The sequence below is a fragment of the Monopterus albus genome, unplaced genomic scaffold, assembly GCF_001952655.1.
Source record: "Monopterus albus unplaced genomic scaffold, M_albus_1.0 scaffold99.1, whole genome shotgun sequence".
In the NCBI taxonomy this organism is placed as follows: domain Eukaryota; kingdom Metazoa; phylum Chordata; class Actinopteri; order Synbranchiformes; family Synbranchidae; genus Monopterus; species Monopterus albus.
In genome coordinates this window covers 1,442,247-1,464,717 of record NW_018127979.1, presented here as the reverse complement: position 1 = coordinate 1,464,717, position 22,471 = coordinate 1,442,247, and the positions used below count along the sequence as shown (strand labels likewise).

General features: G+C 39.7%; 4 protein-coding genes across 4 annotated transcripts; 2 read left to right on the top strand and 2 right to left on the bottom strand.

Annotated features, from left to right (window-relative positions):
* The first annotated feature begins 835 nt into the window (after positions 1–835).
* Positions 836–10,363, top strand: fbxl3a (F-box and leucine-rich repeat protein 3a). The gene is made up of 5 exons (XM_020609437.1): positions 836–1,165; positions 2,245–2,626; positions 2,762–2,884; positions 5,127–5,298; positions 5,717–10,363. Exons 2-5 carry the CDS (start codon positions 2,246–2,248, stop codon positions 6,355–6,357), a joined length of 1,317 nt encoding a protein of 438 aa, XP_020465093.1. The 5' UTR covers positions 836–1,165; position 2,245; the 3' UTR covers positions 6,358–10,363.
* A 177-nt stretch (positions 10,364–10,540) lies between these two features.
* Positions 10,541–14,865, bottom strand: cln5 (CLN5 lysosomal BMP synthase). The gene is made up of 4 exons (XM_020609438.1): positions 14,680–14,865; positions 13,194–13,368; positions 12,332–12,563; positions 10,541–11,589 (listed from the first exon to the last, which is right to left on the bottom strand). The coding sequence occupies exons 1-4, from the start codon at positions 14,781–14,783 to the stop codon at positions 11,093–11,095; spliced, it is 1,008 nt and encodes a 335-aa protein (XP_020465094.1). The 5' UTR covers positions 14,784–14,865; the 3' UTR covers positions 10,541–11,092.
* Positions 14,866–16,264: 1,399 nt separating this feature from the next.
* On the top strand, positions 16,265–19,801 carry LOC109965330 (ES1 protein homolog, mitochondrial). The gene is made up of 4 exons (XM_020609257.1): positions 16,265–16,490; positions 17,637–17,808; positions 18,175–18,373; positions 19,256–19,801. Exons 1-4 carry the CDS (start codon positions 16,296–16,298, stop codon positions 19,449–19,451), a joined length of 762 nt encoding a protein of 253 aa, XP_020464913.1. The 5' UTR covers positions 16,265–16,295; the 3' UTR covers positions 19,452–19,801.
* Positions 19,802–19,869: 68 nt separating this feature from the next.
* On the bottom strand, positions 19,870–22,471 carry acod1 (aconitate decarboxylase 1). Its single transcript, XM_020609256.1, has 5 exons — positions 22,439–22,471; positions 22,141–22,302; positions 21,851–21,940; positions 21,538–21,737; positions 19,870–20,893 (listed from the first exon to the last, which is right to left on the bottom strand). Exons 1-5 carry the CDS (start codon positions 22,448–22,450, stop codon positions 19,894–19,896), a joined length of 1,464 nt encoding a protein of 487 aa, XP_020464912.1. The 5' UTR covers positions 22,451–22,471; the 3' UTR covers positions 19,870–19,893.

Sequence of the window (22,471 nt, the reverse complement as noted above, 5' to 3'; positions counted from 1 at the left end):
AGTCCTGTCTTCTTAGCAGAGACTAGGAAAACATTATGATATATTTCTCTACCTTATTTCCAGGTAGGAAACGGCAAAAAAAGCTTAACTGTTGTCCTGCAATTTGTGTAAATAAAGGCTACATTACTTGCTGGTCTGTAGTGTAAACAAGGAGATTTTAAATGTGTAGTTTTTGTTTGTGTTACTAAAATCCATAGCAGATGCAATGGTGACATGGCAGGAGGAAAGTTATTTATTGGAATTGCAATTGATTAGCACAATTCCATTAATATATTTGCTGTGGTGGAGTGAGAACAGTGATTAACTGAGAAAATTATTGTTCAATAATAAAAATTATTTTAGTTACAGCTCTTGAAAATCGCAAGATAAAAAGTGCATTCATGAGAGTTCATTCCCAATTTTGCAAAATGTATTTTACTTGCTTTATTCACAGAGAAAGTAGGCTGCAGTTCAAGTTAGATAACATAACAGCAGAATAAAAGTCGACAGTGTAAGATGGAAAAAGCTACAGTGGGGGATAATTTCATAAGAAACACGCTACCAATCGACAGTACGTAGCACTGGGGTTGGTGTGATTAATGGCACATTTGTGACAGATAGAGGCTATTAGTAAAGCATATTATTGGAGACTTTAAATAGATTCTTGTCTTTGCTGACAAGGAAAAATTGAGAAATTTGGTCATAAGTAGGACTGCAGATTTTCCTCTACCATTAATTATAACTCAACGGAAATTAATTGGGTTGTAATACAATTTTGGACAATTTATGCAGTGGTGATGGAATAGTCTTTAAAATAAACGTAATAGTGATTCATTATTCAAACTTAGACGATCTTTTCCAACAGCCATTTCGCTTTACATTTCCCATGATGCACAGCTGCTGTCACAACAACAACACTTCGCCATTTCAGGTTTAGGGGGGCTGTAACTCCGGCGAAGGAATTAGGTCAGCTGTGCGGAGGTGCTACGCTCCGGCTCGTTCTTCATCGAAAACGTCCCTCGTCTATTATTCATCGTCAGACGGCTCGGGTATTGTGTTCCGATGCGTTTTATTTGGCTGCTGCGAATGAACTTTCCCAGCGTGGGCCCGGGCTGAAGTATCAAGTCAGTCAGTTGTCGGATTTCCCTGCTAACAGCTACTAAGCTAGCTGTGTGTAAACAACAAGGTAGGACTGCTGGCCAGGCTGGTTAGCTGTGTTATAGTTAACGTTAAACTAATTATATCAGTGTGGCATGTTCAGTGGATCATTCTGCAAATAAAGTCGAACACTTTTCACAGACAGAATCTCATTTGTGGTCAGATTTCTGCAACGAGTTTGCCAAATTGCTAGCGTTAACTACGTTAACTCACAGCACTGGTTACTTAAAATAATAACCTAAACGATTTCCTGTTAATTCTTTTTAACCCGATCATTGGTGCGCCTAAGCCAACTCCATTTAATACGGAGTTTTGCCTGAAATGTCAAGACATTAACTCATAACTAACTACCTGCTCAAGCATGGCCTTCGCTTGATGTGGCTTAACATCACTGCTGTCATGTTTCTTCTGAAATAACGTTAAGCAATAATGTTACTGTGTGGTTTAACAACTGTGTTTTTATTGGAAGAATGTTTCTTATATTAGATTTCTTTTAAAAATGTCAAAGAGAAAAACAAGACACGAATCTATCCAACCTACCCCGATATGGACATCTTTATACTGCAGTAACGTTATACTAAATTAAGAAAGTGCAACAAGCAGGCATACATACAGTATTTCTACATAAAGTTAAGAGTGAAAATACTAGTTAGCGGCAGCCTTATGTACCTGTGAAGAAGAGAAGTGTGCTCACTGGCATGAATATTGTTTAGATGAAGGGTATTTGATTCTGAAAGAGTTTGTGGAGCCAATCTGTGACATGAAGCAAAATGGTAAAGCATTAGACATGCAAGAAGGTGCTTCAGGTTTAGTTCCAGATCTTTAAAGCCTTAGAGTAACAAACTATTCAGACGTCCTTCCGGGGTAGGTTCTGTGTGTCTAGATAAATAGAAGATTATTTTTTAATTCACCATTATTCATATTAGATGAGTGATTGTTTAAAGCACTGGTGTTCAGACCAGATACCAAACAAGCACAAAATGACCACTGTGATCAGCTTTCACAACAAACTGAATGAGCATTTTCAGTATCACATACTGTGTAATTTAATATCTCAGTGATTTGCCTTGCTGGACTGTAACAAACTGCTTCATCTCTATGTTTCAGGATGAAACGGGTGAAAGGAGCTGAGGAAGACAGTGACAGCTCCTCAAATGAGAGCCCACCAGAGGTTTGCAAGAAGGTTCGGAAGCAGATCAGTGAGAGGTCAGAGGCAGTGATGGCCAGTGGGCCACCAGTCAGTGATTGGGCACGGCTGCCTCAGGAGCTTCTGCTCCACATCTTCCAGTACCTTCCACTGCTGGACCGGGCTTATGCCTCTCAGGTGTGCCGGGAGTGGAACCAGGCTTTTCACATGCCTGAGCTGTGGAGATGCTTTGAGTTTGAGCTTAACCAGCCAGCCAGCTCTTACCTGAAAGCCACACATCCAGACCTCATCAAGCAGATCATCAAGAGGCACTCCAACCACCTGCAGTACGTCAGCTTCAAGGTAAGGATAGAAAAGCTTGCAGCGTCTGTTGAGCTGTGTTTTCCTGATTCTCTGATTAAATGTTTACAGTTTGCCAACACCATCGGGTTTAAAAATATAGTTTTTATTTAATCAATATTTACTTGTGTTTGCCAGGTGGACAGTAGTACAGAGTCTGCCGAAGCAGCATGCGACATTCTTTCACAGTTGGTGAATTGCTCACTGAAGACCCTAGGACTCATTTCTACAGCCAGGCCCAGTTTCATGGAGGTTCCAAAGGTAAAATGAACATAATCAAAAGGGGTCTGGGTCTTTACAGTATCCTGTTCTTAAGATCTGTAAGGAAAATCAGCTGAGTTCAGTTTTACTACAGTGTACATTCTCATTTTATTATAGAAAGTACTGGTGTTGCAATATACTGGTACTGATGATAACTGTGATATTTTAAAAAAAAATGAAATAACGACATTGTAAATATATATGATAATATCACTAGTAGCTACCCTACCAGAGTGTATGGCGGCTACTAACGTGGAAAACCATGTCAGAGGAAATTAAATATGACAGCGAGACATTCTACTCGCACCCAAAAAAAATTAGCTCACCAACCTGAAGATTTTGTCACAGTGGAGTGAGCAAATTGTGGTTAGTTTGCTAGCCCTGAAACGGCGAATGTTACATCATAGTCTTAATGTGTTGTTATAGTTACCATGGCATTGAACTTAACAGCATTCTCTCTCCTCTGGTTGCCAGCCAGTGTCAAAGAATTGAGAGAGAGCCTGGGATTCAGGTCAGCAAATGCTGTTTGAGTCAGTGGATGAAAAAAGAAAAAGCAGACCTTGCTAGTTCATGTCAGAATGAATCCATCACTAAATCATTGGCCTACTTCATAGCAAAGGACATGATGTCCTTTAGAATTGTAGAGAGGCCAGGGTTTAAAGCACTGATGAAAACAGTTGCTCCAAAATACAAAATCCCAAGAAGACAACCATTTTTTGAAAAAGAAATCCCCAACTTGTTCCTAAATGTTTGGCTGAAACGGAGCCTTTTGTATTTACAACTAATCTTTGGACCAGGAGTACTGGACCATAAATCTACTAAACTAAACATGTTTGACTGCCTTCATAGAAGTTTGCCATAGACAGAGAATGTGAAAAGTGGAAAGACAAAAAAAAAAATCTCTTCATGGTCAGTGGACAAAATCACAGTATATCTGAGTGGGTAGTTGTCAGCTTGTGGTCTCACACACATCCTCTGTCTCCTGCTCTCTGCAGGTGATTTTGTTTAAGTTGACATTGTGTTGATGGCAGATGTTGGGTCTTATGGATCTTTTATCAGTTCATTTGGTTTTCACTATCCATTAGTCTCTCTCTTCACCTCCCTATACTCACATTTTTAGTGCATGTCATTTGGCAAAAAGACAATATACACAAAGTTAAAATAAATTTGACTGATAGCATTGTTGTGTTTGTTTAAATTTCCTTGTAGATATCATGGTATTGTTATTGCCAATTTTTTGGCCACTAATCGTTTAATGAGGATCTGATATCGTGACAGCCCTAATGCATTTTCACAGCGGTATCCTGAAATGTTGAGTGTGCGTGTTAGTTGACAGGAAGGTTGTTTTAGATTCTTATCTTATTTTCAAATTCAGCTGAAAAGAATTTTCTGTTGTCTTGCATAGTTCCACAGCCTCAGAAGGACACGGGTTGCTGCTTTATCTCATGTAGTGCTCACTGGGATATTTTTTCTACTTCTGAAAAAAACAAAAAACAAAACAGATCATGTAAGCAGTGTTTGAGTTAGTTTATGGGTCAAATGTGCCCCTGTTCTCCACATCCCAGTCTTCATTTGCATTGAGGAGGTTTGCAGGGGTCATGACATACAGCCTGTCTTTTTGTATAAACCTGATACAGCACAGATTTCTGGCACAACGTCACTCACTGTCAAGGTGTACAAACAAGGGAAAAACTGGAAAACAAAAAGTCCAGCAACACTTGCAGTGTTTTGAGCAACTTTAGCATAAAGACCAAAAATCAAGGCATTCGGCAAGGAGCCGAAACAGACCCTGACGAAGTCTGCTTGCCTAAACGTGTTGGTCTTGACATTAAAATTGCTCAAAACACTGCAAGTGTTGCAGAATTTTTTTGTATAAACCTGAAAGGTTTTCTTAATTAAGGAGACGTGTCATTTTGATGCAAAAAGATGATAAACAGGAGAGGGCTGCCACATCTAAGGAGACAGATTTGCATGTTATACAGTATGTTACAGCATGTGCATCTACACAAGGGCTGATGGACAGCTACTGTGCAAATCAGGCTACTGGTAGAAATTTAAAGCTCTACATTCTGAAACACCTTGTCACATTTCCATATCAAAAATGGAAACGTGATACACAGAATATCTGCCACCACCATTTCTAAATTTGGCAACCATTTTGTCATATTTGGTCACCAAAAGCTGAGACCCAGTCTGCTGGCAGCCTCTGAAAGCATCATGCTTCTCATCTCTGTCCTTCCAGTCTCATTTCATCTCAGCTCTGACTGTGGTGTTCGTCAACTCCAAATCGCTGTCTTCGCTGAAGATTGACGACACGCCAGTTGATGATCCATCTCTGAAGGTGCTGGTGGCCAACAACAGTGACACTCTGAAACTGCTGAAAATGAGCAGCTGCCCCCACGTCTCTCCTGCAGGTACAGTGAGAGCACAAACTCCTGTCATGGTTTTTTTTTCTTTGGTTTGTATTGTTGGATAATATTCACCACAAAATATTGCAACGCTTTGCATCATTCTACTTTTAGTCAGATGTTTTTAAACTTCTATGCTGAAGTAATTTAGTACACTGGAATTTTCTTACGTTCTCATACAATATTATCCTTTCCTGTGGCAGCCTGACAGACTTTGTATGTATGATATATATTATGATCTTGTTTCCCCATCTTACATACATTTTCCTACAGCTCTTTATAATAGTCAGCTATGTAAATCACTGGTGATTCAACTGCAACTTCTGGCAAAATATAGTAGACATTTTTTTAGCTTAAAAGCAATTTATGAATTTTGTATCATTCTTCAAAACAAAACTGGATTTGATGCACAATCTGTCCATAGGGATCCTGTGTGTGGCAGACCAGTGTCATGGGCTGAGAGAGCTGGCGCTGAACTACCACCTCCTGAGTGATGAACTCTTGCTGGCCCTCTCCTCAGAGAAACACGTCCACCTGGAGCACCTGCGTATTGATGTGGTGAGCGAGAACCCTGGCCAGCACTTCCACACCATCAAAAAGAGCAGCTGGGACGCTATGGTGCGGCACTCGCCCAAATTCAACCTGGTCATGTATTTCTTTCTCTATGAAGACGAGTTTGGCCCTTTTTTTAATGAGGAGATCCCTGTCACGCACCTCTATTTTGGCCGCTCGGTCAGTAAGGAGGTCTTGGGCCGCGTTGGCCTCCACTGCCCTCGTCTGGTAGAGCTGGTGGTGTGCGCCAACGGCCTGCGCCCTTTGGATGAGGAGCTGATCCGCATTGCGAAGCACTGCACCCAGCTCTCAGCCATTGGCCTGGGTGAGTGCGAAGTTTCCTGCAGCGCATTTGTGGAGTTTGTCAAGATGTGTGGCCGGAGGCTGTCCCAGCTGTCCATCATGGAGGAGGTGCTGATTCCTGATCATAAATACTCCCTGGATGAGATTCACTGGGAGGTATCTAAGCACCTGGGCCGGGTCTGGTTCCCAGACATGATGCCAACCTGGTAAAGTAAAGACAGAGAGGAGCTCAGTCTGTCACGTATTTAGTGTAGAACATTCATGGCCTCCAAGTTTGTATTGAAAAGCCTTTAAATGCTCAGCCGTAGTGGAATGTTTGATGACAACACAGAGAGCATAACCTTTGCTGGACTGTGTGGCGTGCAGGGCACTGGACTGCTACACAATGTTATCATGTCATGCAGACACCACAGAAATCGGTGTTGTCCATGGAATTCTGCTTTGTCTGAGCCAGTGCTAGAACTCGGCAGGCTGAACATTGTAGCGTGGTTATCAGTATTATGAGGCCAGTGTCTGTGTGTGTATGTTCTTTAACGTTTTTCAACATTGTGGAGTAATTTGGCTCAGTTAGGTGCACAATGGCATGTTGTTTCCATATCACCTAGCCTACTTACACCCAGTCTGAGATTGCAGCTCTGCATTTTATAGGTGCAGGGAAGTTTCAGTGGAGTTTTTACCCCTCAGTATATATTAGGTCTGCACCTTTAATTGTATCGAGTACTTCAAGTATTGGGTGTAGTGCATTTTATCGGCCACTGAGTGCAGGACACACTACCATGATATGTTGGTATTTAGTGAAAGTCAAGCCATATGCACTATTATTCTCCCTGAATATTAAGCGATAAGCTACATAAAGCTGATAAATTATGAAATAGTTATTACTTTGTTGTATTTTTACAGTAAAAACTCTACACTTGATAAAAGTATTTAAATCACAATGCAAAACAGTAAGCACTAAAAATTGTAACTTAAACTTTAGCAGTGAGTCTCTCCAAAGTCAGCGGACTAACATGCTAACAAGCATAGACTGTCTGGATCAAGTACAATCCAGTGGGCATGCACAGGAAGTGGCGAGGGCAGAGTGTATACGAGAGCTGGTAGCAGCAGCTGAGTCAAGATTGTAGCATGGATGTACTTAAGACTGTCAGCTGTAAGCGCATACAGCTACAGTGAGCTGTGAGGTCAGCACCTGCACTCACTGGCCATAGTACTCAGTGGGTTTCTACCACTATCATGACATTTTATATGGCTGGTAGTTAGTTTGCTAATGCGTAAAATCTGAGAAGGTAAAAGCTTTAGTTAGTGTCGGACTTCGGAGCGCATCATATGGCTATTTCCTAGAGACAGAACTTGTCGGCGTAAACTGGATTCATATCAAGCTCACAAAAGTACCAGTAGAAAAGATTAAGTTGCTTAGTACCATCTGTGATGTTAATTGTATATAGGATGTGACAGACGGTGTTTTTTCAGTTGGCCAGGAGAGAAAAATGTGTATATAGGTCTTTATATTTGTGATGTGAAGGTGTACAGTGTTGATGTCAGATTTGTTTTCCCTCCAGGTTTTGCAGATTTCCTGCATCACAGAGAAGTTAGCTTGACAGAATAGTTTAGTCAGGAAGGCTTCTGTACAGTCACAGATTCCTAAGATTCAGAGGACTGGGACCACTGTAAAAAGTGGGTTTTTCTTAGAATTCTGAGATTAATTAGTTTTTTCCATTGATTAAACTCAGAATTCTGACTTTAATCTCAGAATTTCTAGAAAAACGTTTTCTAAGAAAAAAGAATTCTGAGGAAAAAAACTGATTAAACTCAGAATTCTGACTTTAAAAAAATCTGAATTCTTGGGGGAAAAAGTCCAAATTGTGATTTTAATGTCAGATTTCTGAGATTAAAGACGGAACTAAAATAAAAAAAATTTTTAGTGGCCTAACTGGTGAAACAAGCTGGAAGCGAGAAACGTAAGTGCTACTGAAGCATGATTCCATTCAGTCCACTCTGAAATCGAGACGTGACCTGATCAGTCGTAACAAATACCAGTAGAAACAGAAAACGGGATTTGTGATTTAAACAGCTGACTGAAGAGAGAACGCAGCAGACGTGAAAAAATAGATATGGAGCATTAAAAATAATGTGAGGGTTCTACGGTAGATGCACATCTCACTGATTCAGTGTAGACTGACACATTTGAGATATTGGATTTCTATCTGCAGCCTGAGACGTGCATAGAAAACGCTTCCAGTGTGTTTTACCAGTAATCCTCTACCGTATTAAGCACCTTACTTGAATACCAAATAACAGTAAGGACAAAGCAAAGAAATGAGCTTTATATTGCTTTGTTTTTCCTTAGTCGGACCCAGACTTTAATGCTGATTATTTATGCTGTAGTAGGCTTCTGGTGAATCACATGTCAGGAGCAGTTTATTGAAGTAATAAATCTATAATTTCTGATTTAGAAATGATTCTATGTAAATATAAATTGTGCACATATGTCTGAATTTGAAAGTGGATACTGGTGAGCATCCAACCTTTCTACTCAAGACTGCTTTGTAATCATTCAGCAGTAGTCTAGTCTCTGCAGGTGTTAGCTTACAGTGCACACTTGGAATGCAAAATCCACCCTGTCTCTCTCTCAGGTGCATTAAATGAATATTTCCTTTATAGGTTTAAGTTGTATCTTCTGTTATTTGCCTGTTCAGGCGCTAAACCTTGGCTTTCTCTTGTTAATATCTGCCCACCTATTAGCTCACATTTGCTTTGTATGGCATTATCACATCGTGCGTACAAGAGAGGAAGCAGTAGTCACCTTTTCATTACTAACACTGTGTTTGTGGATTGCATTAGTGCTCCTTTCCCAAACACCCATTCATTTCAGTCGATAGAGATTTGGCGAGTCAGATGAATGAAACAAACCTTTTTTTTTTTTCCCCCTTCGAGGAGGAAGTCAAATACATCTGTATATGAAACGCAGTGTGTTTGATTACTATGAATAGAATTGTTCTGTCAGGGTTTGGAGTTTCCTTAATGGCTCGTGTCTTTTATAAAACCAGAGTACGAGTTATCCTTTACTAGATGGAGCTTTTTCATACTGTAGTCACTAGAGAACAGAAGCTGTGTAATTTGTGTTTTTCAGTTATACAGAAGAATCAATTATTAGAACTGGCAAACAGGAGCAGCAAGTTTAGTTTGGACCCTTCCAACTCTGTCACATACAGGTGGTTCAAAAGATGCGAGTCCACTACTTCTCTGTTTTAATCACTGTCAGCACTGTGCTTTCAACATGCAGAGGAATGATATAATTTTTCTTAAATTGGGTAAAAGGAGGACAATGGCACTAAAAGCAAGGCGACATAATACACCTGCTTGAATTTAAGAGAAAGGAGTGCAGATTTACACGGCTTTCTCTCCAGTCACCACATCTGGATCCTACTGATCATCTTTAAGAAAACTTTAAAAACGCGATGCATTAAAATCCACTTAATAGATTAAAACGACAGAGAAGTTGCCTGCAAAGTCATAATAAAACATTTTGACAATACAAGTTATTAAAAGTGACATAATTGTATTCGAGAGAATTTGTAAAACCATTTTCATAAAGTATTAGTTGGCATACCTTTGGACAACACTGTATGGCATTAGGATCTGTATAAAGTCCTGTTTTGTTCATTTCATTCCTCATTAGATGTTTGATGTAGCCACATGGTAACAGAGACAAACTGAGACAATTGAGTCAGATAATAAAGATAAAACAAACATGATAACTGCAGCTGATGCCTGTGCTGTGCTCATGTACATTAGCATTTTAACGGTACAGTAACGTCTCCTAATTATTCTCTGTAATTTGTGCAATGCATTAAACAATGGATGTGACGAAACTTTAAAATGAAGGCTGGTTCTCAGTACTGTCATTTTGTCTTTATTGGGGGTTTTATTTTAGGAAAATTCAATTGAATTAGGGTTTTACATAAACTCAATTAAGAAGAAACATTGATTTCATCATAAATGCGCCTCTTGTCAATAACTGTTATTTTAAGATCATGTCCTGAGAGTCCTCCAGTAAGTCTAGTAGGAGAAAACGTGTTGATTATGCTGTGCTTTAGTTTGTTTTCTGTGGAGGTACATGCTTTGGCTATGTTGCTTTACTGGTCACCTGTCTTGAAATTTCAAAGTATTGTTTTGGACATATGATCTTATACTGGTAATAAAATTTGTGAATGTACTCTTTGCAGCTGCCATTCTATGATTCTGCAAACACCACAGTACATCAGAGTGCTCGTACTGCTGTGCCCCGGGTTAGAATCGGGGTTGCGTCAGGAAGGGCATCCGCCCCGGGTTAGAATCAGGAAGGGCATCCGGCGTAAAACACGTGCCAAATGTCAACATGCGAGTCGTCAGTGTGATGATTCGCTGTGGCGCCCCATAAAACAGGAAAAGCCGAAAGTGACGTTCATTTTCTACATTAACGGTATTTACAACCATCCCTGTACAAAGACAAACTATCAGTTGGTCTCTACTAATTATTAATAGCTTATTTGTCTGTGCCATAGACCTCCACTGTTTTACAAAAAGAAAAACCGCTGCACTGGCTGACATGTTTCTTCATTACGAAACACCAGACCCTGTTTTTGTTTGTTTTTTTAAATGTTTTAGTGTCTGAAGTAAACAAGAGTCCAGGGCCTGTGCACGATGTCACTAGATGTTAACTAATATTAGGGTCTTGTGTTTCGTAATGAGCAGCGGTGATGATGATTGTTTTGTTCAAAAACAATCATTGTTGTTCAAACGATGGAGGTCTATGGCACAGACTAGTAAACTAATCCAGTTATGACAGAAGTTAATCAGAAGCAAATCATTGTTGGCTTTAGTGTCTGTATGGAGACGGTGAAAATACTGTTAATATAGGAGATGACTGGCCTTATCCTTTAACCAGGTAAATTCTGTAGTTAACTTATACTGCAAAGGGCAAAGGCACCTCTTCATATGTAATCTGCACATAAGGAGTTTTCATTGGCAGATGCCAGTACTCAAAGTTGTAGTACAAGTAGAAGCTCTTGTCCAACACAACCTTTTTATAAGCCTCCAATAGACTGATGGCAAAGTCTAGAAATGACTGATGCGGCCTGAATGTGTGGTAAAAGTTTCGGATGTCCATTGCTAGATTCTTCAGAGCCGGTTGTCCAAATATGGCGCTGTCATTGCCAAGGTAAGTGGGCTCTCCGCTGTACAGGTAGATTCTGGTGTAGTTGGTTTGGGATCGGCTGGATAGTTTGGCTCCGAGCTCTGTTAGCTTCCTGTATGTTCGGTGGATAAACTGGGAGCAGTCGTATGACTCGAACCAAACTGTGGCATTAGGGCTGGGGTCAGAGCGGACTGTCCATGTCTCGTAGTAGATCCCAGTCTCATTGTCGTCCTGGACCCACTGGGCCATGCCATTGAACTGGCTACCTGGAGAAGGGAAGGAAGCAGTCAAGCAGGAAGCATGAGAAAATATCACCACCCAGTGGTTTCCAGATCAGGATTATATATATATATATATATATATATATAAAAATTATTTTATATAGCTTTCTGACAGTTGAAAAATCAATAGATTTTAAAAATGGAATATAAAAGAAATGTGAGATAGAAAATTTGAAGCAATTTCACAGAACAACTTGAAAACAAAGGAGCTCAATATAAACTAAAACAGTTAAGGTCATAAAGGAGGATTTCCACAAAGTCCCTTGTGAAGACCAGGGATACTAGATGGAGGATGGAGCTTTAGAAATGGGTTTATACCCTTACCCTCATCTGTGCCTTGCCAAATTTTGTTAGAGGTCTACAGAAAGTTCCTTGGACTTTGTGATTTGTTTCTTTCCTGACATACTGTGTAAATTGTGGCACCTTGCATGCACAAATGTGTGCTTTTCTAAACTATGTTAGATTGATTCAATTTGCCACAGGTGGCGCAAACGGGATGCAGCAGACCACAATATGAAGCTCCACAGCAAAGGTTCTGAGTGCTTTTGTAAATATGAAATTTCAGTTTTTGGTTATTAATAAATTTGGGAAAAATTTCTAAAACATGTTTTAGAAATTATTATTATGGATTACTGAGTGTAGATTGTTGGGCAAAAATCACAATCGTGTCTATTTAATATAAAATCTATGAGCAAAGGCAAAAAAGACCACATATGTGACATCTTACCGGTTATTTCTCCTATTTTCTCTAAGGTGCCATTTTGGGACCAGTGTAGGTCATCGATGCCTTCAAAGAAGCAGGCGGCCCCCTGGTTGCACCAGAAAGGTGCATACACCTCGGGTCTGAGATGAGGGAAGGTGCAGTTGCCCAGCTGGAACAGCTCGTACCACTCCATGGTGTTTTTTTTGTTGACCCCCGTCTCTAAACTGCTGAACCCAATGGCATCGTGCATGATATGCTGTGAACCAAAAAGACACATTACACTGGCAGTCTGTGCCTGGACACGAGGAAGTGCGTAACGCTGCATTTCTCTGAATAAAGTCACACAACTGCACTTAAATTTAACACAGTCCTACTATATTTAATTACCCATCTGTGTCTGATGAAACAAGTTTCATTGATTACAGCAGCACAGTAGTATCTTCACCTCAATTTCAAATAATTATCAACAACACAAAGAATATACAGTATGTCCGAATGATGTCCATTTTATTCCTTGAATTTTAGATATTTTATACAATTATTTTTGTACTTTTTAAATTTTTATCTCAAAACCACATTTGTTATGAGTTTCAGACTTTAATCCAAATTAAGTAACTGCAAAATTCATAAACATGTACAGTTAAGTTGTATCAGGTATTTTAAACACATACAACATGTTTCACTTTTTTTTAAGTTTTTATAATTTCTTCTAGTCATGTTTTTATGTTATTGTTATAATTTATATTTCTGCCCCCCCAACCATCCCAGACTATGTTTACTTAGTTCCGATGTGTGCACTGAGCTATTCAGACTCTGGTAACCAATGGTGCTGACAGAAAGACCAGCAAAATGTTTAAACTGATAACAAGAGAATGGATGTACTTACAAACTTCCCCAGCAAATCTCCGTACTTGAATTCCCACACAGGTGTTTGCAGTCGATAAACTGAGATTACGTCAGTGTCTCTCATGTGGGGAATCCGTCCATCCTGATCTCCGGTGGGGCAGAACGGGTAGAGAGCTTCACAGTAAGAGTCAGCAGTAGGGCGATGATCGTAGCGTCTATTGAAGACATGAGAAGACCAAGCAGGGATTAAGTAGAGTTTTTAAACTTTATTTGAATTCAAACACACTTTTTTTTTTATTACACTCAGGTTCTTGATGCACACTAAATGTGTTTTTATGTTTTGGATTTTATACTCTGATCTTGAGAAAAAAAAGATTTCATTCAGCTGTACAAACTCCTCCTACAGTCCTGCAATAAATCCTCCCGTTATGAAGGTGATAATGTTCAGTTTTTGTTGAAACTGTGAGAGAGAAACATTGATTCAACTGTAGCAACAGTAACTGCCAACTGAGTGTAGTTTATCTTATGGCTGAAATAACAAATCTGAACTTAAAGGTTTGATACTCAAATGCTACTCTTTGGTACTAATACCTGTTTCAGAGTTTGAACAAGCATGTAGACCTGCAAACAGGCTGGGGGCACACAAGGCATCACCAACTGGGCAAAGTGGGGTTTCAAAACCCAGACCCTCGTGTGTGTCAAAAGCACCAGGTTTACATCATAACACTTGGGTCCGCACAAGCTGATTAATGGCAAACTTGTCAATTTTACTGAAGTTCAATATCATCCATGTCCTCCATCCTCCATCTAGTATCCCTGGTCTTCACAGGGGACTTTGTGGAAAAATCTCCTTTTAAGACCTTAACTGTTTTAGTTTATATTGAGCTCCTTTGTTTTAAAGTTGTTCTGTGAAATTGCTTCAAATTTTCTGCCTCACATTTCTTTTATATTCCCACCAGAGAACTATAAGGCTGCAAACAACAATTATTTATATTATCAATACATCTGACAACTTTTTTTAAAATCTACTGATTTTTCAACTGTTGGAAAGCTATATAAAATAATTTTTAAATGCCCCCAATGTTCCCTGAAGCCCCAGTTAATCATGTTTAAATGTAGTTCTGTCTAAGCAACAGTCAAATATTCAACATTTTGTGGTTACTATTATAAAAAACTAACTTTATCTGTTACTTCAGTAAGTAACCCTGTTTCTTGTGAGTATACCTTTCTAAAATCACCAGTCTTCTCTTTGGTACTGTGCATATTTTTCTTTGTATTCATTTTTTTCTCTAGTTTTATATCCGCAATACCACTTTACTTTGACCTGTATAAAAGTAGGCTAGTTCTTCTTTGACACATAGTAGTTAATACATATAATGTTATTAAGACTGTCATATGTCATTCAGCTGATATCATGTCTATGATTAAATTAAAAATCATGATATCTTGATGTTCATCTTTAGCATTCAAAACGTGTCAACTTGCAGACGTCCTAGCATTGTAAAGAAATAAGGGTTTATTCATACCTGTAGGGAACAGGCCACTGCTGTACATTATTGCTGAACGGAGCGACAACATGAAGAAACACGATAAACAGGTTTAAACATAAAACAACCTCTGTGTGAATCATGTTAAAGTCATAAAAATTCACAAAGAAGCAAAACTTTTTTAGGAAAATAGACTGCCCATGATTCTTCTTTCTACTTCCTCATTACTGGTCACGTGATATAAAATCACATGACAAAAGGAAACGAGTTTATCATGTGAAAGGAAAGAAAATAAGTATAGAAAAAGTTATATAGTAATAAATTAAAATTAAATTAATGTAAAAAATAGGGAAGTATAAATAACCTTGAAAATAAAAGACAAATATAACCATTATAATTGCCCATTTATTTTATTTAAAGAATGATTTGTGAGAAGTGATTTTCAGATATTGAATTATTTATTTAGACACGCCACGCATTTAACTGCTTATTTAAATATTTTATCAAAATTTAATTTATGGAGAATTCTTTTCATTTGTTTTTTATTTCTTTCTTTAACATATTCATTTATTTAACTTATTTAACAACAAGAGTAGTAGTAGTACTAGTAGTAGTAGTAGTAACAGTAATAATAATAAGCACTTTAACGTTACAGCCAATGCAATTATAAAATGTTCAAGTTTATTCAAATAATTTTTCAGTTTCATTGTGTATATAGTAATTGTATTGATCAAAGGTAAGTATTTTGCTAGGTTTGGGGTTTTTGTCCTACTGGAGCTACTTATTTTTTCCCACCTTGGATCGTATAGGCAAAGGTAAAGCAAGTAATATACAGTATACTGTAGTGACTGAAAAGACCTCAAAATCATCTGAATGAAAATTAAATGAATCAAAATTATGACCATGAAACATCTATGAAACAAAATGTAGGAAGAGTTGAAAGAAAGTGACGTACTGGCTTCTTGTATTATCTCATGTCAATTTGCATCAACTCTTTTCGTAATCTAAATATCCTATATCAGAGTAGCCTGGCCTGAGGGGACGCCGCAGTGCTCGTGTTTGCACACAAGATGGTGCTAAAGCACTGAGAAGCCTGGACATATACAAACCGCAATTTAAAATGCAGAAGAATAAAAATAGTAGTAGAAGAAGGGGGCGTCGTCACAGTAACTCGTTTGAGAATAGGTCACACAAATTTAAATTATATTCTGCACAACATAGGTGAACACCCTACAGGTCTTTGTCCACACTGTAGTCACATAGAGACTGTAGAGCATGTCCTATCCTCTATGTGCAGTACTTATAATGAGCAACTTGCTCGAATGGTAGCAGTACTGGAACAAAAGAAGATTACTAATATATCACTAGAGAGTTTTTTGGGCAGCATTTGTGAGACAGCATATAGAGTTGCTATTAGTTATTTGGCAGATATAGGTATTTTGGGTAGAAATTAGTAGTTTATGCAGTTCTAAGAACTTTTTTCCCTAAAATAAATTTCGTTGTGCTATGCATAATGACAATAAAGATTATTAATGACTTGAAATATATATTCCTACGGCTTTATTATCGTTTCACACTCCAGCCCAGCAGGTGGCGGTAATGCACCGTAGGTTGTCTTGCAAACCGCCAATAAATGCTATAGGAAGAAGTCCGCCATGTTCACTCTGTTGCACCACTGTAGTCGTAACCTACTGACTTTGAGGACTGTTCAGGCTGTGAATAAAAGTTATTACTCAACACAGATGGGTAAACGCGTGGCTGTAGTGTTGGCGGGTTGCGGAGTTTTTGACGGCAGTGAGATTCACGAAGCTTCTGCTATTCTGGTTCACCTGAGCAGAGGAGGTGCAAGTGTAAGTTTGCTAGAGAGCTTTGTGTTGTGTGCACTTTTGGGCGTGTGAGGGGGCTGAAAAAAGAATAAAAACGGTGTGAAATACAATCTGTTACCACATTACAAGCAGCTTAATACAGTGCATCATACTTGATAAGCTGAAAAAACTTAGAAAAATCTGGTTTAGGTTTTTTTTTTAGTTTGAAGACATTTCACCTTTAATCCAAGAGGCTCCATCAGTTCTTGCATCAGCCTCTTGGATGAGAGGGGAAATGTCTTCGACCTAAAAAAAAAAAAACCTAGTCCAGTTGTTTTTTCTAAGTTTATTCAGCTTACTGTGACCTGGATGACTGAGAATCTGTACAGACATCATACTTGATAGTTTTGCTCGTTTCTTTTTTTTCCATTGTGCGTGTGAGAGGCAAAGCTCTACGCTCTTTCCGGAAGCACTGGTGGCTTGTCAGGCCTGACGTCTACAAGCTATTAAACCGAGCAATAGGGCAAGTGAAATGAACAGACTGACACAGAACCTGACCAAATGGTAATACAGTGGATCAAATCGATATGTGACGGTGGGTATAGCAGTCGTTTCCCTGCAGTCCACGTGTCAAAGTGTCCTTGGGCAAGACACTGAACCCCCACGTTGAGTTGGCAGCCTCGGTTTTTTACCGGAAACAAATTCCTTGTGTGTAACACACGTGGCCAATAAAGGTGATTATACTTATTATTTCTTGAATGTGCATATGCGCGTCAGCACACCAAGAACAGCTCTCCTTAGTTTGAAACAGAGACAAGACTCCTCCAGTCTCAGAATCCAGAGAGAAATACTTCTCTGAACTTCCCTGTTCATTCACATATCATGTCATGTTGTGTTCAGAAATGCAGATACAGGCAAAGACTGTATTGTGAAAGTGTTGCACACTCCTGATGTTTGGTAAATAAAGGCCCAAGAGAAGTTTTGATCCAGAGGTGGTGCGAGATTTTTGACATGAACATGGATGAAACTTTTTTTTTTTTTTTTTTTTTACCTCAGGCTTTTGGAACTGGTGATTTTAGATTATACTTTTTAATCAGTTGTACAAAAATCAACAGATTAATCAATAGTTTTTTAAAAAAGCTGCAATCCTTAAAGTTGTAACTCCTGGTCTTTTGCATTTCTGAACTGCAGGTAAACATCTTTGCCCCCAACATTGACCAGATGCATGTGGTGGATCATCTGAAAGGTGAACCATCTCAGGAGAAGAGAAACGTGTTGGTGGAGAGTGCCAGGCTGGCCCGTGGAAACATTCAGAATCTGTCTAAACTCAGTGTCAGTGACCATGATGCTGTTATATTCCCAGGTCTGGTAAAAAATTATGCAGCAGCCTTCTCTTTTACTGTGCAAATCTTACACTCTTCTGTTATTACTTCATTGCTTAAGTCTAAATATACCGAAAAGAAAAGTTCACAGGGTGGAGGAGATTTTACAGAAAAGGGATTTTGGCTCCTTTCTGATGAAGACTGAAATCAGTGGTTGTTTTAAAGAATTAAAAGTATTTTTCACTATGGTAATTATATTTTCCTCTTGCTCTAAGGCTCTAAAATCACTTACTGTGTCCTGCCTAAAATGGTTTCTGCATTTCTGTTCTCTTTAAATACACTTCTTTCTGGGAGGTTATTATAGAAATGATTTTGTATTTTCACTGTATTTGTTATTTTCACTGCAGGTGGTTTTGGAGCAGCAAAGAACCTGTGTACCTGGGCAGTGCAAGGGAAGGACTGCTCCGTTAACGATGAAGTTAAAGCCACGTTGCAGGCGTTCCACAGTGCGGGCAAACCCATTGGCCTCTGCTGCATCTCACCTGTCCTGGCTGCCAAGGTGTTTCCTGGGTGTGAGGTCACCGTTGGTGTTGAGAAAGATGACAAGTGAGTCTCATCTGACTGGTTGAGAAGCACAAACAATTAGATGATCATGGAGATATAAAAAAAATCTCTGGGTTAGGTTCATTTATGTGAAGGAGAAGACAAAGGCAAACTGGATTTTTAATATTTACATTTTAGCTTTGTTGCATGTTCAAATAAGTTAGATATTACTTTAGTGATGAGAATTTTATTTTAAAACCTAAGGGGAATTTGAGGTGCAGTCACACCACTTGCCATTCATGTTCATGTCTATGTGGAGTCTCGAGAGAGGGGGTGGGACTGACCTCTCATTCAGGAACTGTATGGTGAAAGAATATGAGCAGCAGCAGCAGAAGAGGAGGAGACACTGCCAGGCTGCAGTGAGTGTGAGGGCAGTGAAGGACGTTAATGGCAGTAAAATAACACGCTGTTTAATTTACAGCTCTGTGGGCTGCTGCTGTTAGCCCGCCAGCAATGCTATCACCTGCAGGTTATGTTTACAACCCTACTCACTCTGTTCCCTGACCCCTCCTGCTTTGGGCCACACTATATGAGTTGGTTGGCAGATTTTGGTCTGCCCGCACCATAAGGGGGGCCTCGGACAAAGAAAAAGGCTCTATATAATCACAGTAGCAACGGCTATAGAAAACATCTTACATTCAAATAAGGACAAGAATCCACCAAGTTTATATTGATGCAGAAATGCTACCGTTCACTATAAAACATCATATAAAGCACAAAAAGTCACAACCTCATTTGAACCTGCCTGTTTTACATTATATTAATAAAATGTCCAAAGCTACAAAAACAAGACCCAACTTGTAATAAATCTTAATTTTCCTGGAGCGTCTGCAGAAGCTACCCTTGAAGCAGCTAAACATTGTTTGGTGCCCGTTTCTTTGTCAGGTACCCCGACACTGCTGACACTGCAGCGGCCATCAACCAGCTGGGCTGCAAACACGTGTGCAAGAGCGTCAGTCAGAGCCACGTGGATGAGAAGAACAAGCTGGTCACCACCTGCGCCTTCATGTGCAAAGCTCCAATCCATGAGGTATTCGATGGGATCGGATCGATGGTCCAGGATGTGCTAAAACTCGCTTGATTGGACTGGCACTCGGCGGTGGACAGGAAGAAAAGAAATGGCGGGCTGTCGTTTTAACGAGTTCGTTGGTAAATGTCTGCTGCATCAGTGTTGAAGTGATTATAGAATGATCCTCATTAAAAGCACTTTCAGATATTCTTACAAAATATGTTTGAAGAAGTAACGTGCACTGTATGTTACAACCTTTTCGGTGTAGCTTTTATTTGACAATAATCTCAGTTTAATCTTTTTCGATTGTATTTTGATGCAATGGATCCATCTCATGATGACGGCAATAATCAAAAGTTTGGAAAAGTTTGTAGCAATGTACAAAAGAAATGCAATAAAATGAAAGTGTTTAGTTCACTTTATTCCAGGCTTGTGTACAAAATATTTACATTGATTATTTTGCTCTTGCATGTTTTATGAAAAAGTTTAAATATTACAAAGCTTGACACAAATATCACACTTGCTGCACTGGCTTGCTCAAATGCTGTATAATCACCAAGCTCTCGTGATGTATAACTGCTGACGTGGGCTGTTTTATCATCCTCAGATAGGAACCTAACACTGAGCATTCTCTCACTCTTTCAATGTTTCCAACCACATCGATCACTCCTTCAACTCCGTCTGTGCAGAGCACCGAAGATGCATTCACACTGAACTTCTCCACCAGGTCCTTGTGACTCAGTGGCTTCCTCCAGTGGCCATAAAAGGTGTCACATCTGGCTGCATAACTCTGCCCATGCTCTGTTTCTATTTCAACCTCGCAGTACATCTTGTCAAAGCTGGGATGGTTGTCCTTGGGGGTCTCCATCTTCACTTTGTCCAAGAGCGCCTTAAGAACAGGACGGTTCATTTGAGCTTCGCTGAAGGAAGCCACTGTCACTTTGTTATCCAGCAGGGCAGAGCAGGCGTTGAACTGAAACGAGTGCCTTGCCTGGTGCTCTGTTGTAGGCAGGGGGCAGTTCACATACTTGGATGGAGGTACTCGAAGTGTGATGTGCCGTATCTGACTGAGGTCAAAGTTTCCGACCGTGTTTTCGACTTTTCCGCGGACCGCCAGAGCAGCATCCACAACCCAGTGCATCCCCAGATGAGCAGGGATGCGCTTGATGGCCACATCCTGATCTTCCAGAATCCATTTAAAGTCACCAGAAGCCGCGTCTGCCATCGCTGAAGGACTGTAGTCTTTGTAGTAAACCCCAAACCCACTGTCAATGTCCAGGATGGCTGGATTCCCCACTAGTCCGATCTTGGCCAGCAGAGCGGCCTCCAGGCCTCTGCGGGCAGCGTTTCCTATGTGGAGAGGTTTGGTTTGTGTGGCAGCATTGGCCAAGGGAGCCCCAGCAGAGGAGGCTGCAAGAGCAAGAGCATGACTGCACTGTGAAGGGGACAAACCCAGGAGCTTAGCTGAGGCTGCAGCGCTCCCCATCACCCCAACAACACTGGGAGGATGGAATCTGAGTGTGTCAGGGAAAGAGAAAAACCACAAACATATTAGAATCTGCTTGAGTTTAATAAGAGTTTGATTCCAGCTGAAATGAACAATTTTATTAAATGATGAAACATTTTCAGCCATAAATGCTGAAGATACACTAGTTCTTAAAGGTGTTTGCTTATGTGCTAACAAACTGAACTTGACTACTTTAATGGTCAGACAAGGAATTTGAATACTTAACATCGGGCCTAAGAGAAATTGTAATGGGCATTTTCATTATTTTGACATTTATAGAACAATAATTGAGAAAAGAGAATAATTAAAAAAAACTACAATTGTAGTTGCCGTGGTAATACCTTTGGTGGACAGTGGAAAAGCAAAATAGCCCATTTCTTTCATTTTTTTTGTCCAGGTTTTTAAACATATGTCTCTGAAACTAAAGAGCAGCTTGTCTTTTTTATTTTATTTTTTTTCATAATTCACACAACTTGTGCCCATTTTTATGGGAACGACATTCTACTGAAGAAACTATGAAACTTGCTGACAGTGAAGTTATGGATTATCAACACTTTGATGAAAGAGGTGTTGCTTTCTTTTCTTTTTTATTTACACATGAACATGGTCCAGAACTCTTAACTTGCTGGTTAATGATTTCAAATTACTCACCTCTCAGGGATGTTGTAGGCTTCTCTGGAGAACCTCAGCAGTCTCCCCTGCACCTCGATGCCAACATTATAGGCCAGCAGCAGATCTAGACCAGAGGGCTGACTGGGCAGCGTCTCTGCCAGGGCCAACAGGGCAGGCAGCACAGCTCCCGACGGATGAGTAGCAGGGTGCCATGTGTCATCAAAGTCCATGGAGTGAACCTGTAAACCAGACAGTGTGGCAGAGCTGGTAATTAGAGGTCAAATCAGAGCAGAATCAGATTTTTTTTTTTTTTTTTACATGTTGTAAATATGTTTTATTTGACCAAACTTACAGCGACACCATTGACAAATGCAGCATAAGGTGCTGGGAGAGCTATTGCTGATTTACCCCAAACACTGCTCCTGTCCTCAGATATGAACGACTGCAATCAGATAAATGACATCAGAAGAAATGTGCAGTTAAATATGGATGTGAATACAACTCTGAACTAAAAGGTTCCCAGTTTTCAACTTTACCTGCAGTTAAAATTAAGTCTTTGTCATAAAGTTTTTTTATGTTGTCAACATCATGTCAATATTATATTGTATTTTATGTCCACTCATGTCAAACAGTTTCCTGTACCTGGCTGTATTTGAGAGCCTTGTTGAAGACAGCTGTCCTGGTTCCTAACAACCCGACACCCAGGGTGTCCAGCATCATCCTTTTGCTCCTGTTGATCACACCATCTGTTAGCTGAGTTGTGTTGAGGGCATGAATAACAGCTCCAAAGCTCTCCGTAATACCCTGGAAAGGTGAAACAGGGTCCAGAACTCAAATGCTGACCTCCCCAAAGATAGCACAGCTGTTAAGGATCTAACCAGGATAAGAAAGTGACATATGCTGCAAAAATATAAGAAAACACAGAAGAAAACAGCAGTACCTTGCGTAGCATTGTTGTAGCTCAACAATGTCT